This window comes from Heterodontus francisci, chromosome 30 (genome assembly GCF_036365525.1).
Source record: "Heterodontus francisci isolate sHetFra1 chromosome 30, sHetFra1.hap1, whole genome shotgun sequence".
Lineage (NCBI taxonomy): Eukaryota > Metazoa > Chordata > Chondrichthyes > Heterodontiformes > Heterodontidae > Heterodontus > Heterodontus francisci.
Genome location: NC_090400.1, coordinates 25,071,334 through 25,088,946, shown reverse-complemented (window position 1 = coordinate 25,088,946; position 17,613 = coordinate 25,071,334). Strand labels below are relative to the sequence as shown.

Genomic DNA, 17,613 nt, shown 5'->3' with positions numbered 1-17,613 from the left:
AAAAGATGGTATAAGTGAAAATGACATTAAAGCTGTCAAATTTCCTTTAATATCCTTTAGACTGCTGTCTTTAATCAGTGGGGCAAATATGTGACTCCAGCCCCTCACCAATGTGGTTGACTCTTAAGTGACTTAGTAAGCCACTCAATTGCATCAAAGAATAGCATTTAAAAAAGGTGGCCCACTACCACATTATCATGGCAACTAGGGATGAGCAATAAATAATGTCTTTGCCAATGCTGGTCACATTTCGAGAATGAATTTTTTAAATAAATAGGAAATAAGCAAGAACAAAAACTACCAACGAAGAAGTACCAAGAATATACTTAAACTACCAATCAAAAATCAGCAGTCAACAAGGAGAAGTGGAACCAATAAAATCATACAATATATATCTTGATAATCCTTTTAGCTGCCATCTTGTTTTGTCAGGTAATCCAAGACGATACAACTAAAAAAAATGTTTCATCACAGAAAAATGATTAAATTTACCCATATAATTACCTTTTGAGTGTTTGAAATTCTGCCCCCTCTCAAGCATCAACATCTTGAATATATAGGGCTTCCCATAGCTGCCACTGTCAATTCAATGAAGAGGAAGCAGACTATACTTTCCAGAATGCTCTAGTGTCACCTTGCCAGGATGCAACTTACGACTGATTCCCTTCTGATTGTACTGAATACAGAACGTTTTGAAATAGTATATAATACATGCTGGCATTTTTAATAATTTAATAGTAAGACTGGCCATTTACAGAGTAAGATGAGGTGTTTGTAAGCCTAAAACTAATCAATAACATTATGAGGGCCAATGAATGTTTGAAATGTAGTTGTGATTTTTTTTTAACTGAAATTAAAAAAGGCATGAATTGTGGATCTAATATGAGGAAAAATGTGATTATTTACAACTTGTACATATTCAAAACAGATACAGCAACAAAAACCTTTGGAGTGTTATGAAAGTGATTCTGTTTTTGTTAAAATATTTTTTGAGGAATTCATAGTCAAACTGAAGAAATGTTTGATCAATTTTTTTTCAAGAGCGTCATCAAGAGGACACTGAAAGAACTAGTTTGGCAGCAATGTTTACTGGTTGCCACATGACTCAAGTTAAAAATAGAACAGAAACCCTGGTAATTGGGGAAGATGTGTGCAGAGAAGTGTCAGTCACGTGCCCCTTGCTAGGACAGAACCCCAGCTAGGTCCAGCCTGTACCATCTATTTAAAAAGACTGCAGAAGGAGAAGAGAATTCCCAATGGAGAGAAGACCACAACCCAGCTCAGCTATCCAGCACTTCTCTAAAAGACCACTGTGTCAACTCACCGAGTCTCCTGTCTTTGAAGAAAAACCTGCTAAATTAATGCTCAATGTTGCCTGAAAATAACTGTTCTAAAAACTCATAAAAATATTGACCCGCCTACGTGTACTCAGAGGCTAGACTGTATGCTAGTTTTGGAACACAACATATCTCATATGCTGTTTTCTTCAAGAATGAGCAAGTATTCCACCTAAGTGGTTTTATTTTTGTCTGTAACAGCTCTGAACAAAAATCCCTTTTATTTTTCCGGTTAACCGGTGTGTGTGAGTAACTAAGGTAAAAAGGGAACTTTAAAATTTCAATCTGTGTGTTTATGCCTTACTTCATTACTGGTTAAGACTTGTTTTATAATAAAATGATAATTTTGTTGTTCATTAAAGAAACATGGTTCGTGTATCTTATTCTTGGAAAAATAGAGTATATGATTGACCATTAATTAAGTGGGAAATTTTAAATATATGTTGTGACCTGTGGAGATGTGGACCTAGAATAAACAGTGCACTCCTCCTGCCTTGGTTGCTACAGGAACTTTAATCCGTTCTCAACCATCTCGACTGCCATTTTCTCCATCCTACCTTGCCTTATGTGTAGGGCCCTACCAAATTCACCGTCAGATTTTACAAATTTCACGGTCATGGCATTTTAAGAATCATGAATTTCACGATTTCATGTATTTAAATTGTAAATTTCATGGTGTCACAACAAACCATGAAAATGATCAATTTAAAACAAAAAAAACTAGGAAGGTTTCTGATTTCATATGGCATTTATTGTATGTTCAAAAAGTATTGTTAAAAAGGTGACTATAAACAGGTCACCTTCTTTACTCACTGAAGTCAGTGGTTGAATGTGAGCAGATACATACATGTGTTCATTTGAGACTGCATCTCCTCACAATGTGTAGCAAAAACCTTCAGTAGGCAGTCCTGTCATAGTTTATTTGTACTTGGCAAGCAACTACCATTTTGCACATTATATTGAATGAATACTCGCAGTGATCAGGTTTTTCCAATGGTATGTTGGCACTTGCAAAAGCATCCACGAGTTCCATTGCAACCAATTTTCTGAGCTGTCTGTTGACTTCTTACAAAGAGATGAAATCGTTGCTTTTTTGTGTGTTTGTTTTCCAGCAATGTGGTGTCGGACGTTCTCTTTCTGCTGTGATGGCTTTCAGACGCTAAGTGGCGTCCGTATGTGATCCAACGAAACATTGCAGCATGTACAAATCAGTATACCACCACCGGCATCCAGAATTTGGCTTCCAAATTCTTTCACTCAATGTGTTTCTGTAATGGTTGTGGCCGTTTTTGATTTGCTCATTCTGGCATTCTCACTTCTCTGCCAATGCTTGAGACTGCTTCTCTCAAAACTGCACTGGAAGCCCTTCCTCATAGGCCAATCAGCTAGTTGAGTCTTGTGTCAATCACTAAAACGCGCGATGTTCACAACATGCCCAGCAATCAGAGATGAGCCTTGTGTCAATGAATAAAATGTGCAAAGTTCGCAAAATGGTCTAGTTAATAGGGGACCTGAGATTTTATTATCTGTGACACATTTTTCACAGCCGTGAATGTGGTAGGGCTCGACCTATCTGTGATTCCCTTAGATTCAGCATTGTTTTAATGTACTACTGTGTATTGTGCGACCACCGCCCCCCGAATCTTTCTAGTTATTTTGCACATATTAACATCTTCCTCTCCTACTTCCTGGTTTAATGGCCCTGGTGTAATAGGCCGGCTGAGATGTTTCGGACGGATTTGAAACTTTCAGCCAATCGGGTATGAAGCAAAATCGAAAGTGATTGTTCGGGGAGAGCGGAAGAGCTTCGGAACGATACTGATCGGATCCTCCATTCTGAGTGGACTAACAAAGAAGGATGGAGACAGCAGGTAAATAAATGTCTGTAACTGGCCCGTACGTCTGGAGAGCGGCCAAAGGAAGTAGAGCCTGTATCTGCCCTCGGCTTTTCCATGAATTTAGTTCTGCTCATTTTCAACTATTGATTAATAGCTGTAAGTGCCCAGATCTGGTTCGAGAGAATCGCACTGAACGACCGTTTAATGCGAGTCTCAGGCGAGACACTAGATTTGAGGGCATCTCATTGAGAAGGTGGGAGTTACCTGTGTAGATCTGCTGCAAATATTGGCCCTGGTTTCGTGGTGGGCTGCGAATAATGGGCGCTAGCTGTTCATTCCAGTTACCTTTGGCTCAAACTTCTGCACTGGAACTTGTATCTTTCTGTATCTTTAAAAAGCTAAAAAAAAATTGGCGTCCTCTACAGAACATTGGGGACCTGTGTGAACAGGGCAAGCAGCGTCTCCCTTATCAATCCGTTTAAAAACTGTATACAGGCTCTAATTTTTGTAAAATTTGGTTGTCTAAATTTTAGGATTCTTCTGTCAAGTTGATTTTCAAAAATTGATCATTATTAGGTACTTTCACTCTCAATACAATTAAGACATTATCACAATTAGCTGAATTCCAATAAGTCATACGCCCATGAACAAAAGCTTTGTTTTGAAAGTTTCTGTAACTGTCACCCTTTCTCTAATTCTTTGTCTTTTTTATTCATTCACGGGATATGGCCACGCTGGTACGGCCGACATTTATTGCCTATCTTTATTGTCCTTGAAAAAGCATAAACATAGAAACATAGAAAATAGGAGCAAGAGTAGGCCATTTGGCTCTTCGAGCCTGCTCCGCCATGGTGAGCAGCCTTCTTGAATACAACTCAATGGCTTGCTAGGCCATTTCAGAGGGCAAATAAGAGTCAACCACATTGCTGTAGTTCTGGAGTCACATATAGGGTGGACTGCGTAAGGACAGCAGATATCCTTCCCTAAAGGACATTAATGAACCAGCTGAGTTTTTATGACGACCTTGTAGTTTCATGGTGACCATTACTATTACTAACTTTTTATTTCAGATTTTATTTCGTTAATTGAATTTAAATTCCCCAGTTTCTGTGGTGGGATTTGAACTCATGTATCTGGATCATTAGTCCAGACTTCTGCATTATTAGTCCAGTGACATAATCACTATGCTGATGTTCCCTTAAAAAAAATTATTTTATCCTATTCATCCAAAAATAACATTCAGTTCATTTTAGATGTATAAAGTATAATTTCTGGCATGAGCTTTCTGGGCCAGATTGGAAATTCTGCCATGTGCTGCTTTAATAGTCAGAAAATATGGGCAATGTGCACCTGAATTTCTGGTCTGAGCTGCTGGTGGGTGAGGCACCCTGCCAAGCGTGCAACCTCATAAAATACCACATTACTACATACACACAATATACACACCGCTACTTGCATTCTGAGTAATAATCTACTCATTGAACCTGTTAGTAATAATCTGTTCACTGAACCTGTACAGTAGCAGCTTTAGGAATAGTCCACTCGCTGAACATGTATAGTAACATAATTAGTAATACACCATCCACTGACCCTGTACAATAAAAATGTTAGTAATATACTACTCCTTTAGCCTGTACAATAGCACTTTACAACTCCTTCATTCATTGACTCCGTACAGTAATATTGTATAAAGCCTGCACTCACTAACCCTATATAGTAACACAGATAGTAATACTCTGCTCACTGATCCTGTACAGTAACACTTTGGTAATATTACACTCAATGACCTAGTAAATCAGTATCCAGCTCACCTGTGTTCAAGTCACGTACAAATAGAATAGCAAAAACCATCAAAGTTTATTTTCTTAATTTCAGACCAGAGACTGAAGCGCCTGAGAATAGATTTACTGAATGGACTCAGCAGCGGTGTCATTGCTGATCTGGTCGATGAAATGCAAGGGGCAGAAGTGATCAATACTTCAGAATCTGAAAATATTCTCCAAGCAAATTCAACAACGAAAAACAAGGCGAGAGATCTTATAGACACCGTTTCAAGAAAGGGAGCAAAAGCCAGTGAAAAATTCATTCAGAGTTTGAACAGAGCTGACAAAGAGCTATGCGGAAAACTGGGCCTTGATCTGGCAGAAAGTAGGTAAAGAACAAAATAGTGAATGTGGGCACGGTGACTAAGTACGAACAAAGGTTTCAGAGTAGGAATGGGATCATATCATGTAAAGTGGGAAGATGCATTCAATCAGCAGTCCCAAACCAGGGGAGCTGTGTACTCACACTTTCAATTTCCAATCCACAGGAGCTGTGTACTCACACTCTCAATCCCCAATCCACAAGAGCTGTGCACTCACACTCTCAATCCCCAATCCACAGGAGCTGTGTACTCACACTCTCAATCCCCAATCCACAGGAGCAGTGTACTCACACTCTCAATCCCCAATCCACAAGAGCTGTGTACTGACACTCTCAATCCCCAATCCACAAGAGCTGTGTACTCACACTCTCAATCCCCAATCCACAGGAGCTGTGTACTCACACTCTCAATCCCCAATCCACAGGAGCTGTGTACTCACACTCTCAATCCCCAATCCACAGGAGCTGTGTACTTTCTCTCAATCCCCAATCTACAAGAGCTGTGTACTCACACTCTCAATCCCCAATCCACAGGAGCTGTGTACTCACACTCTCAATCCTCAATCCATAGAAGCTGTGTACTAACACTTTCAATCCCCAATCCACAGGAGCTGTGTACTCACACTCTCAATCCCCAATCCACAAGAGCTGTGTACTCACACTCTCAGTCCCCAATCCACAGGAGCTGTGTACTCACACTCTCAATCCCCAATCCACAGGAGCTGTGTACTCACACTCTCAATCCCCAATCCACAAGAGCTGTGTACTCACACTCTCAATCCCCAATCCACAGGAGCTGTGTACTCACACTCTCAATCCCCAATCCACAGGAGCTGTGTACTCACACTCTCAATCCCCAATCCACAGGAGCTGTGTACTTTCTCTCAATCCCCAATCCACAGGAGCTGTGTACTCACACTCTCAATCCTCAATCCATAGAAGCTGTGTACTAACACTTTCAATCCCCAATCCACAGGAGCTGTGTACTCACACTCTCAATCCCCAATCCACAAGAGCTGTGTACTCAGACTCTCAATCCCCAATCCACAGGAGCTGTGTACTTTCTCTCAATCCCCAATCTACAAGAGCTGTGTACTCACACTCTCAATCCCCAACCTACAAGAGCTGTGTACTCACACTCTCAGTCCCCAATCCACAGGAGCTGTGTACTCACACTCTCAATCCCCAATCCACAAGAGCAGTGTACTCACACTCTCAATCCCCAATCCACAGGAGCTGTGTACTTTCTCTCAATCCCCAATCTACAAGAGCTGTGTACTCACACTCTCAATCCCCAATCCACAGGAGCTGTGTACTCACACTCTCAATCCTCAATCCATAGAAGCTGTGTACTCACACTCTCAATCCCCAATCCCCAATCCACAAGAGCAGTGTACTCACACTCTCAATCACCAATTCAAAAGAGCGGTGTACTCACTCTCTCAATCCCCAATCCACAGGAGCTGTGTACTCACACTCTCAATCCCCAATCCACAAGAGCTGTGTACTCACACTCTCAATCCCCAATCCACAGGAGCTGTGTACTCACACTCTCAATCCCCAATCCACAGGAGCTGTGTACTCACACTCTCAATCCCCAATCCACAGGAGCTGTGTACTTTCTCTCAATCCCCAATCCACAGGAGCTGTGTACTCACACTCTCAATCCTCAATCCATAGAAGCTGTGTACTAACACTTTCAATCCCCAATCCACAGGAGCTGTGTACTCACACTCTCAATCCCCAATCCACAAGAGCTGTGTACTCAGACTCTCAATCCCCAATCCACAGGAGCTGTGTACTTTCTCTCAATCCCCAATCTACAAGAGCTGTGTACTCACACTCTCAATCCCCAACCTACAAGAGCTGTGTACTCACACTCTCAGTCCCCAATCCACAGGAGCTGTGTACTCACACTCTCAATCCCCAATCCACAAGAGCAGTGTACTCACACTCTCAATCCCCAATCCACAGGAGCTGTGTACTTTCTCTCAATCCCCAATCTACAAGAGCTGTGTACTCACACTCTCAATCCCCAATCCACAGGAGCTGTGTACTCACACTCTCAATCCTCAATCCATAGAAGCTGTGTACTCACACTCTCAATCCCCAATCCCCAATCCACAAGAGCAGTGTACTCACTCTCTCAATCCCCAATCCACAGGAGCTGTGTACTCACACTCTCAATCCCCAATCCACAGGAGCTGTGTACTCACACTCTCAATCCTCAATCCATAGAAGCTGTGTACTCACACTCTCAATCCCCAATCCCCAATTCAAAAGAGCGGTGTACTCACTCTCTCAATCCCCAATCCACAGGAGCTGTGTACTCACACTCTCAATCCCCAATCCCCAATCCACAAGAGCAGTGTACTCACACTCTCAATCACCAATTCAAAAGAGCGGTGTACTCACTCTCTCAATCCCCAATCCACAGGAGCTGTGTACTCACACTCTCAATCCCCAATCCACAGGAGCTGTGTACTCACACTCTCAATCCCCAATCCACAGGAGCTGTGTACTCACACTCTCAATCCCCAATCCACAGGAGCTGTGTACTCACACTCTCAATCCCCAATCCACAAGAGCTGTGTACTCACACTCTCAATCCCCAATCCACAGGAGCTGTGTACTCACACTCTCAATCCCCAATCCACAAGAGCTGTGTACTCACACTCTCAATCCCCAATCCACAAGAGCTGTGTACTGACACTCTCAATCCCCAATCCACAGGAGCTGTGTACTGACACTCTCAATCCCCAATCCACAAGAGCTGTGTACTCACACTCTCAATCCCCAATCCACAGGAGCTGTGTACTCACACTCTCAATCCCCAATCCACAAGAGCTGTGTACTCACACTCTCAATCCCCAATCCACAGGAGCTGTGTACTCACACTCTCAATCCCCAATCCACAGGAGCTGTGTACTCACACTCTCAATCCCCAATCCACAAGAGCTGTGTACTCACACTCTCAATCCCCAATCCACAGGAGCTGTGTACTCACACTCTCAATCCCCAATCCACAAGAGCTGTGTACTCACACTCTCAATCCCCAATCCACAACAGCTGTGTACTCACACTCTCAATCCCCAATCCACAGGAGCTGTGTACTCACACTCTCAATCCTCAATCCACAGGAGCTGTGTACTCACACTCTCAATCCCCAATCCACAGGAGCTGTGTACTCACACTCTCAATCCCCAATCCACAAGAGCTGTGTACTCACACTCTCAATCCCCAATCCACAGGAGCTGTGTACTCACTCTCTCAATGCCCAATCCACAGGAGGTGTGTACTCACACTCTCAATCCCCAATCCACAGGAGCTGTGTACCCACACTCTCAATCCCCAATCCACAACAGCTGTGTACTGACACTTTCAATCCCCAATCCACAGGAGCTGTGTACTCACACTCTCAATGCCCAATCCACAGGAGGTGTGTACTCACACTCTCAATCCCCAATCCACAGGAGCTATGTACTCACACTCTCAATCCCCAATCCACAGGAGCTATGTACTCACACTCTCAGTCCCCAATCCACAGGAACTGTGTACCCATACTCTCAATCCCCAATCCACAAGAGTAGTGTACTCACACTCTCAATCCCCAATCCACAGGAGCTGTGTATTCACACTCTCAGTCCCCAATCCACAACAGCTGTGTACTCACACTCTCAATCCTCAATCCATAGAAGCTGTGTACTAACACTTTCAATCCCCAATCCACAGGAGCTGTGTACTCACACTCTCAATCCCCAATCCACAAGAGCTGTGTACTCACACTCTCAATCCCCAATCCACAGGAGCTGTGTACTTTCTCTCAATCCCCAATCTACAAGAGCTGTGTACTCACACTCTCAATCCCCAACCTACAAGAGCTGTGTACTCACACTCTCAGTCCCCAATCCACAGGAGCTGTGTACTCACACTCTCAATCCCCAATCCACAAGAGCAGTGTACTCAGACTCTCAATCCCCAATCCACAGGAGCTGTGTACTTTCTCTCAATCCCCAATCTACAAGAGCTGTGTACTCACACTCTCAATCCCCAATCCACAGGAGCTGTGTACTCACACTCTCAATCCTCAATCCATAGAAGCTGTGTACTCACACTCTCAATCCCCAATCCCCAATCCACAAGAGCAGTGTACTCACACTCTCAATCACCAATTCAAAAGAGCGGTGTACTCACTCTCTCAATCCCCAATCCACAGGAGCTGTGTACTCACACTCTCAATCCCCAATCCACAAGAGCAGTGTACTCACACTCTCAATCACCAATTCAAAAGAGCGGTGTACTCACTCTCTCAATCCCCAATCCACAGGAGCTGTGTACTCACACTCTCAATCCCCAATCCACAGGAGCTGTGTACTCACACTCTCAATCCCCAATCCACAAGAGCTGTGTACTCACACTCTCAATCCCCAATCCACAGGAGCTGTGTACTCACACTCTCAATCCCCAATCCACAGGAGCTGTGTACTCACACTCTCAATCCCCAATCCACAAGAGCTGTGTACTCACACTCTCAATCCCCAATCCACAAGAGCTGTGTACTGACACTCTCAATCCCCAATCCACAGGAGCTGTGTACTGACACTCTCAATCCCCAATCCACAAGAGCTGTGTACTCACACTCTCAATCCCAATCCACAGGAGCTGTGTACTCACACTCTCAATCCCCAATCCACAAGAGCTGTGTACTCACACTCTCAATCCCCAATCCACAGGAGCTGTGTACTCACACTCTCAATCCCCAATCCACAGGAGCTGTGTACTCACACTCTCAATCCCCAATCCACAAGAGCTGTGTACTCACACTCTCAATCCCCAATCCACAGGAGCTGTGTACTCACACTCTCAATCCCCAATCCACAAGAGCTGTGTACTCACACTCTCAATCCCCAATCCACAACAGCTGTGTACTCACACTCTCAATCCCCAATCCACAGGAGCTGTGTACTCACACTCTCAATCCCCAATCCACAGGAGCTGTGTACTCACACTCTCAATCCCCAATCCACAAGAGCTGTGTACTCACACTCTCAATCCCCAGTCCACAGGAGCTGTGTACTCACTCTCTCAATGCCCAATCCACAGGAGGTGTGTACTCACACTCTCAATCCCCAATCCACAGGAGCTGTGTACCCACACTCTCAATCCCCAATCCACAAGAGCTGTGTACTCATACTCTCAATGCCCAATCCACAGGAGGTGTGTACTCACACTCTCAATCCCCAATCCACAGGAGCTATGTACTCACACTCTCAATCCCCAATCCACAGGAGCTATGTACTCACACTCTCAGTCCCCAATCCACAGGAACTGTGTACCCATACTCTCAATCCCCAATCCACAAGAGTAGTGTACTCACACTCTCAATCCCCAATCCACAGGAGCTGTTTAGTCACACTCTCAATCCCCAATCCGCAGGAGCTGTGTATTTACACTCTCAGTCCCCAATCCACAACAGCTGTGTACTCACACTCTCAATCCCCAATCCACAACAGCTGTGTACTCACACTCTCAATCCCCAATCCACAAGAGCTGTGTACTCACACTCTCAATCCCCAATCCACAGGAGCTGTGTACTCACACTCTCAATCCCCAATCCACAAGAGCTGTGTACTCACACTCTCAATCCCCAATCCACAGGAGCTGTGTACTCACTCTTTCAAACTCCAATCCACAGGAGCTGTGTACTCGCACTCTCAATCCCCAATCCACAGGAGGTGTGTACTCACACTCTCAATCCCCAATGCACAAGAGCTGTGTGCTCACCAATCACCAGAAGGACAGGGAACCCTTCTTGTCGTTTACTCAAGGCACGATACGTAGTTCCTGGGTGAATTTTCTCACCTCTGCATCCCAGAAGAGAAAATTAGCCTGGGTGCACAGTGCTGATTGCCATTTGCAAAAACATAATGTATGCATCTCAGGCACGCACAGGATCAGTATTGACTATAATCCCCATTGTTTGGATTGTCACTGACATTGACTGGCTTTCTTCACATAGGGAGAATGATTATAGGATGGTTACCATATCGTGACCTGCGCGCCACATAAAATGTGTGTGTTAGTAGAAATGCCTTGGTTAGTCCTAATCTGGAATGTCCATGTATCTGAAAGCTGTCCTAGGATGCTTTGTTCAATAGCTTTGTCTATACTGCAGGTAGCTTGTGGTTGCTGTACTGATAGTATTTCTGTTCTTCCAGCAGATGCATCTACTGCTGTTCCAAAGCAAGCTCCCCCAACTCCAGCAGGTGCTGTATCTTTTTCTATATTTTGCATGTACCTACGTTGAGCAATACACTACCTGTATGTTTTTCCTGTGTAACTGCACATCACCTCTCTCTGTTCTGCTTGATAAAGGAAAAGTACTGCAGATGCTCAAAAACTGAAATAAAAGCAGAAAATGCTGGAAATACTCAGCAGGTCTGATAGCATCTGTGGAGAGAGAAACAGAGTTAATGTTTCAGGTCGATGAAGTCTGTTTTTGTTTCTGTTCTGTTTGAGTTGGTCTTGCTGGCAGCTGTAATTACTGGAGTTTTGTACAATTCCCAGTTCCCAGTGTTTTTTCATATCTGCAATCAGAGCAAATTTAATGTATTTTCTTGAAATAAAATAACCAAATGCTAATATCTTGAATCTGTCTAATGTGTGCCGATCCCTAAATCTCTCCGTCCGTGTAAACGCCCCAGCCCATGTTCTTGGCCACCCCCTTGACCTTGCCATCTCATGTCGTCTTGCTAGTCTCATCGTAGCAATCACAGATCAGGCCATCTCTGATCACTTCCTGTATCACTTACCACCCACATCCTTCTTCTGTGCCCCAACCCCATCTCCTTCTGTATCCGTCCCTGGAAAAAACTATCTCCTAATTTATTTACAACTGCAGTTTCAAAGTCCTAACTGTCTGACCTTTGGCCTTCTGTTCGACACATTATTACTGCAGCTACTGATTTGCTCAGCCACACCCTCACCTCCACCTTTGATGCCCTAGACCCCAATAAAACCATTACACTCTCTCACCCTGGTTGTTCCCCCTGGTACAGCACTCATCTCCACTTCCCTAAAGGCCAAGGGATGCAGGCTTGAAAGGATATGGCGGACAACTGGTTTGCTATCCACCGCCACTTCTGGCTGGACCACATAAAGCACTATCAGGGTCTGCTCTCATCTTCTAAAACTGCTTACTATTTGCAGAGATAACCCCTGATTTCTTTCCCCTAATGCCCACTGTCTTCTTAAAACCCTCTCCCCTGTGCCCTCCACCCTCACCTCCAACAATAAGTGCAAGCAGCTCATGGGCTTCTTTGTTACCAAGATTGAGACTACCTGATCAACCACCTCTGCTGTGTCCCTCCCTTCCACTAGCCCACTGGACCAAACTTGCTCTCATGCTCCCCCAGCCATAGACCTGAACGTGCATCTTTCTGTAGTTTCTCTCCTATTGACCCTCATGCCCTCTTTGAGCTCATCTTGTCCAAGTCATAGTGAAAGAGTAGGTAGTTGAGACACTGCATGGGCTAAAAATTGATAAAGTAGAGCTATTAGATAGGTTGGCCATACTTAAAAGTTTGATAAGTCACCAGGACGGGATGAGATGCATCCAAGGATACTGAGGGAAGTAAGGATGGAAATTGTGGAGGCACTGACCATAATCTTCCAAAACTCCATATATACAGGGGTGGTGCCAGAGGACTAGAGAATTGCAAATGTTACACCCTTTTTTGAACAAGGGTATAAGTGTGAGCCCAGCAACTACAGACCAGTTAGTTTAGCCTCGGTGGTGGGAAAGCTTTTAGAAATGATAATTCAACAGAAAATGAAGTCATTTGGACAAATGTGGATTAATTAAAGAAAGCCAGCACTGAATTGTCAAAGGCAATTTAACTAGCTTGTTTGAGTTTTTTGATGAGTTAACAGAGAAGGTTGATGAAGGTTATACAGTTGATATGATGTACATGAACTTCCAAAAGGCATTTGATAAAGTGCCACATAACAGGCTTATCAACAAAGTTAGAGCCCATGGAATAAAAGGGACAGTAGCAGCATGGATACGAAATCAGCTGAGTGAAAGGAAACAGAGCGTAGTAGTGAATGGTTATTTTTCGGACTGGAGCAAGGTATATAGTGATGTCCCACAGGGGTCAGTGTTAGGACCACTGCTTTTCTTGATATATATTAATGACCTAGACTGCATGTACAGGATACAATTTCAAAATTTGCAGTTGACACAAAACGTGGAAGTATTTCAAATTGTGAGGAGGATAGTATAAACTTCAAGAGGACATAGGCAGGCTGATGGAATGGGCGACAAGTGGCCATGAAATTTAATGCAGAGGAGTGTGAAGTGATTCAGTTTGATAGGAAGAACGAGGAGAGGCAATATAAAATAAAGGGTACAGTTCTAAAGGGGGTGCAGGAGAAGAGGGACCTGAGGGGTTTCTGAAGGTGGCAGGGCAGGTTGAAAAAGCGGTTAATAAAATATATGGGATCCTGGGCTTTATAAGTAGGGACATAGAGTACAAAAACAAGGAAGTTATGATAAACCTGTATAAAACACTGTTCATCCTCAACTGGAGTATTGTGTACAGTTCTGGGCACCACACTTTAGGATGTGAAGGCATTAGAGAAGGTGCAGAAAAGATTCATGAAAATGGTTCCAGGGATGAGGAATTTCAGTTACGTGGATAGATTGGAGAAGCTGGGGCTGTTCTCCTTGGGGAAGAGGAGATTTGATAGAGGTCTTCAAAGCCATGAGGGGTCTGAACAGAGCAGACAGGGAGAAACTGTTCCCGTTGGTGGAAGGATCGAGAGCCAGAGGAAACCCATTTAAGGTAATTGGCAAAAAAAGCAATGGCGACATGAGGAAAAACTTTTTACATAGTGAGCAGTTAGGATCTGGACTGCACTGGCTGAGAGTGTCATGGAGGCAGATTAAATGGTGGCTTTCAAAAGAGAATCGGACAATGATCTAAAGAGAAAAGAATTACAGGGAAAAGGAGGGGGGAGTGGGACTAGGTGAGTTGCTCTTGCAGTGAGCTGGTACAGACATGATGGGTTGAATTGCTTCCTTCTGTGCTGTAACCATTCTATGATTCTATGAGACCCACCTCCTACCCCCTCGATCCTATTCCCACTAAACTGCTGACCACCCAGTTTCCCCTCTTGGTCCCCATGTTAACAAATATTGTTAATGATTCTCTCTCTTCAGTTGTTGTCTCTCTCTCTTTAATACAGCCATTCTCACCCCTATCCTCATATAAATAACTCTTGACCCCAATGTCCTTGCAAACAACTGTCTCATCTCCAACCTCCCTTTCCTCTCCAAAGTCCTTGAATGTGCTGTCACCTGCCAAATGTGTTCCCATCTTTCATGGAATTCCATATTTGAATCCCCCCAATCAGGTTTCCACCTCTGTCACAGTACCAAATCAGCTCTTAGCAAAGTAACAAATGACATCCTGTGTGATTGTGACAAAGGAAACTTTTGCTCCTTGTCCTTCTCGACCTGTCTGCAGCCTTTGACATGGTTGACCACACCATCCTCCTCCAGCACCTCTCCACTGTCGTCCAGCTGGGTGGGACTGCTCTCACCTGGTTCCATTCTTATCTATCTAATCATAGCCAGTGTATCACTTGCAGTGGATTCTGTTCCAGCTCCTGCCCCATTACCTCTGGTGCCCCTAAGATTCTATTCTTGGCCCAGCCCTTCCTACTTCTCATCTACATGCTGCTCTCCACGACATATCCAAAAGCACAGTGTTAGTTTTCACATGTATGCTGGCAACGCCCAGCTCTACCTCACTACCACCTCTCTCAATTCCTTCACTGTTGCTAAATTATCAGACTGCCTATCCGACATCCAGTACTGAATGAGCAAAAGTTTCTTCCAATTAAGCATTGAGAAGACTGAAGCCATTGTTTTTGATCCCCTGTCCAAACTCTGTTCCCTAGCTACCAATTCCATCCATTTCCCTGGCAACAGTCTGAGATTAAACTAGTCTGTTTGCAACTTTGGTGTCACATTTGACCCAATGATGAGCTTCTAACCTCATATTCATGCTATCACTAAGACCACCTATTTCCACCTCTGTAACATTGCCCGACTTCATCCCCGTCTCAGCTGAACTGCTGCTGAAACCCTTATTCATGCCTTCGTTACCTTTAGACTTGACTATTCCAATACAACCCTGGCTGGTCTCTCACGTTGTACCCTCCGTAAACTTAAGGTCATCCAAAACTCTACTGGCTGTGTCTTAACTCAAACCAAGTCCCGTTCCCCTATCACCCTGTGCTCGCTGATCTACTTTGACTCCCGGTCAAGCAATGTCTTAATTTTAAAATTCTCTTCTTTGTTTTCAAATTTCTCCATGGCCTCACCTCTCCCTAGCTCTGTAATCTCCTCCAGCTCCATAACCCTCCAACATATCTACACTCCTCTAATTCTAGCCCCTTGAACATCCCCGATTTTAATCGCTGCACCATTGGTGGTCATCCCTTCAGTTGCTTAGGCCTTAAGCTACTACCTACAGGACTGCATCCAGTTTTGGTTTCCCTATTTAAGGAGGGATATACTTGCATTGGAGGCAGTTCAGAGAAGGTTCACTAGGTTGATTCCTGGGATGATGGAGGTGTCTTATGAAAGGTTCAACAGGTGGGGCCTATACTCATTGGAGTTTCGAAGAATGAGTAGTGATCTTATTGAAACATAAAATTCTGAGGGCGCTTGACAGCGTAAATGCTGAGAGGATGTTTCCTATCATGGGGAATTCTGGAACGCGGGGGCACAGTTTCAGAATAAGGGGTCTCCTATTTAAAATGGAGAAAAAGTGGAATTTTTTCTCTCAGAGGGTCGTTAATCTTTGGAATTCTCTATCCCAGAGACCAATGGAGGCTGGGTCATTGAATATATTCAAGGCTGATTTAGGCAGATTTTGTTTATCTACAAGGGAGTCAAGGGTATGGGGGGTAGGCAGGAAAGTGAGGTTGAGGCCACAATCAGATCAGCCTTGATCTTATTGAATGACCAAGCAGGCCTGAGGGGCCTAATGGCCTACACCCGCACCTATTTCTTATGTTCAGATGTAAGCTCCAGAAAACCCTCCCTACACTTCTCTACCTCTCTACCTCACTTTCCTCCTTTAAGACACTCCTTAAAAACTACCTCTTTGACCAAGCTTTTAGTCATCTGACCAAATGTTTCCTTATGTGGCTTGGTGTCATATTTTGTTTAATAATGCTCCTGTGAGTCACCTTGGGACATTTTATTATGTTAAAAGTGCTATATAAATATATGTTGTTGTTGTGTGAATTTTACATATTCCATGCAATGTTTTTTTTTTGTTTTTGTCACGTTTTAAGTGTTTACTAAGTTGCCCCTGGATAGTAAATTTGCTAGCAATGACTCCAGTCATTGAGTACTGTGGGGCTGTTCTGATAGTTTATGCTGTTAATTATTCCACTTTTTTTCAAATGAGAATCTGAATATTGTAAATCACATTGAGAACAACTGGTAAACTTGGAGTGTAACTGGGTGTAAATTACTCATGGAAATGGAAATCTTAAACTTGTAATATTATCACCACTGGGCCCGGGAGCAGTACAGAACTCCTCAATTGGTTTAACTTGCACTTAATCCTTTTTAATCTTTTACCTACTGTATACAACTAACAAAACACTAGAATAAATCGCAGTCTGGGATAATGCCAGATTTAACCAGGAAGAGTCTGACCAATATGCATTCAGCAGCCCTCAATTGCCAGTGCTTCTATCCTCAATCCTTCCAGCACTTGGTTATTCCCAGGCCATGACCCATCCAGCAGCCAGTCACTCCCAGGCCATGACCAACAGCCAGTCACTCCCAGGCCATGACCCATCCAGCAACCAGTCACTCCCAGTCCATCACCAACAGCCAGTCACTCCCAGGCCATGACCCGTCCAACATCCAGTCACTCCCCGGCCATGACCCGCCCAGCACCCAGTCACTCCCAGGCCATGACCCGCCCAGAACCCAGTCACTCCCAGGCCATGACCCGCCCAGAACCCAGTCACTCCCAGGCCATGACCTGCCCAGAACCCAGTCACTCCCAGGCCATGACCCGCCCAGAACCCAGTCACTCCCCGGCCATGACCCGCCCAGAACCCAGTCACTCCCAGGCCATGGCCCGCCCAGAACCCAGTCACTCCCAGGCCATGATCCTCCTAGCAGCCAGTCACTCCAAGCAATGACCCACCCAGCAGCCAGTCATTCCCAGGCCATGATCCTCCTAGCACCCAGTCAC

General features: G+C 44.3%; 1 protein-coding gene across 2 annotated transcripts in view; it reads left to right on the top strand.

Moving 5' to 3' along the window:
- The first annotated feature begins 2,883 nt into the window (after positions 1–2,883).
- LOC137346486 (caspase-1-like) overlaps positions 2,884–17,613 on the top strand; it is a 29,831-nt gene continuing 15,101 nt past the window's right edge. Inside the window, exons 1-3 of one of the 2 annotated variants that reach the window (XM_068009948.1) lie at positions 2,884–3,208; positions 5,051–5,323; positions 11,542–11,586. In XM_068009948.1, coding sequence (XP_067866049.1) covers positions 3,196–3,208; positions 5,051–5,323; positions 11,542–11,586 — 331 coding nt within the window. In that variant the 5' untranslated portion in view covers positions 2,884–3,195. Of the gene's footprint in view, positions 3,209–5,050; positions 5,324–11,538; positions 11,587–17,613 lie in introns of both variants that reach the window. The other variant, XM_068009947.1, reaches the window with a different exon arrangement.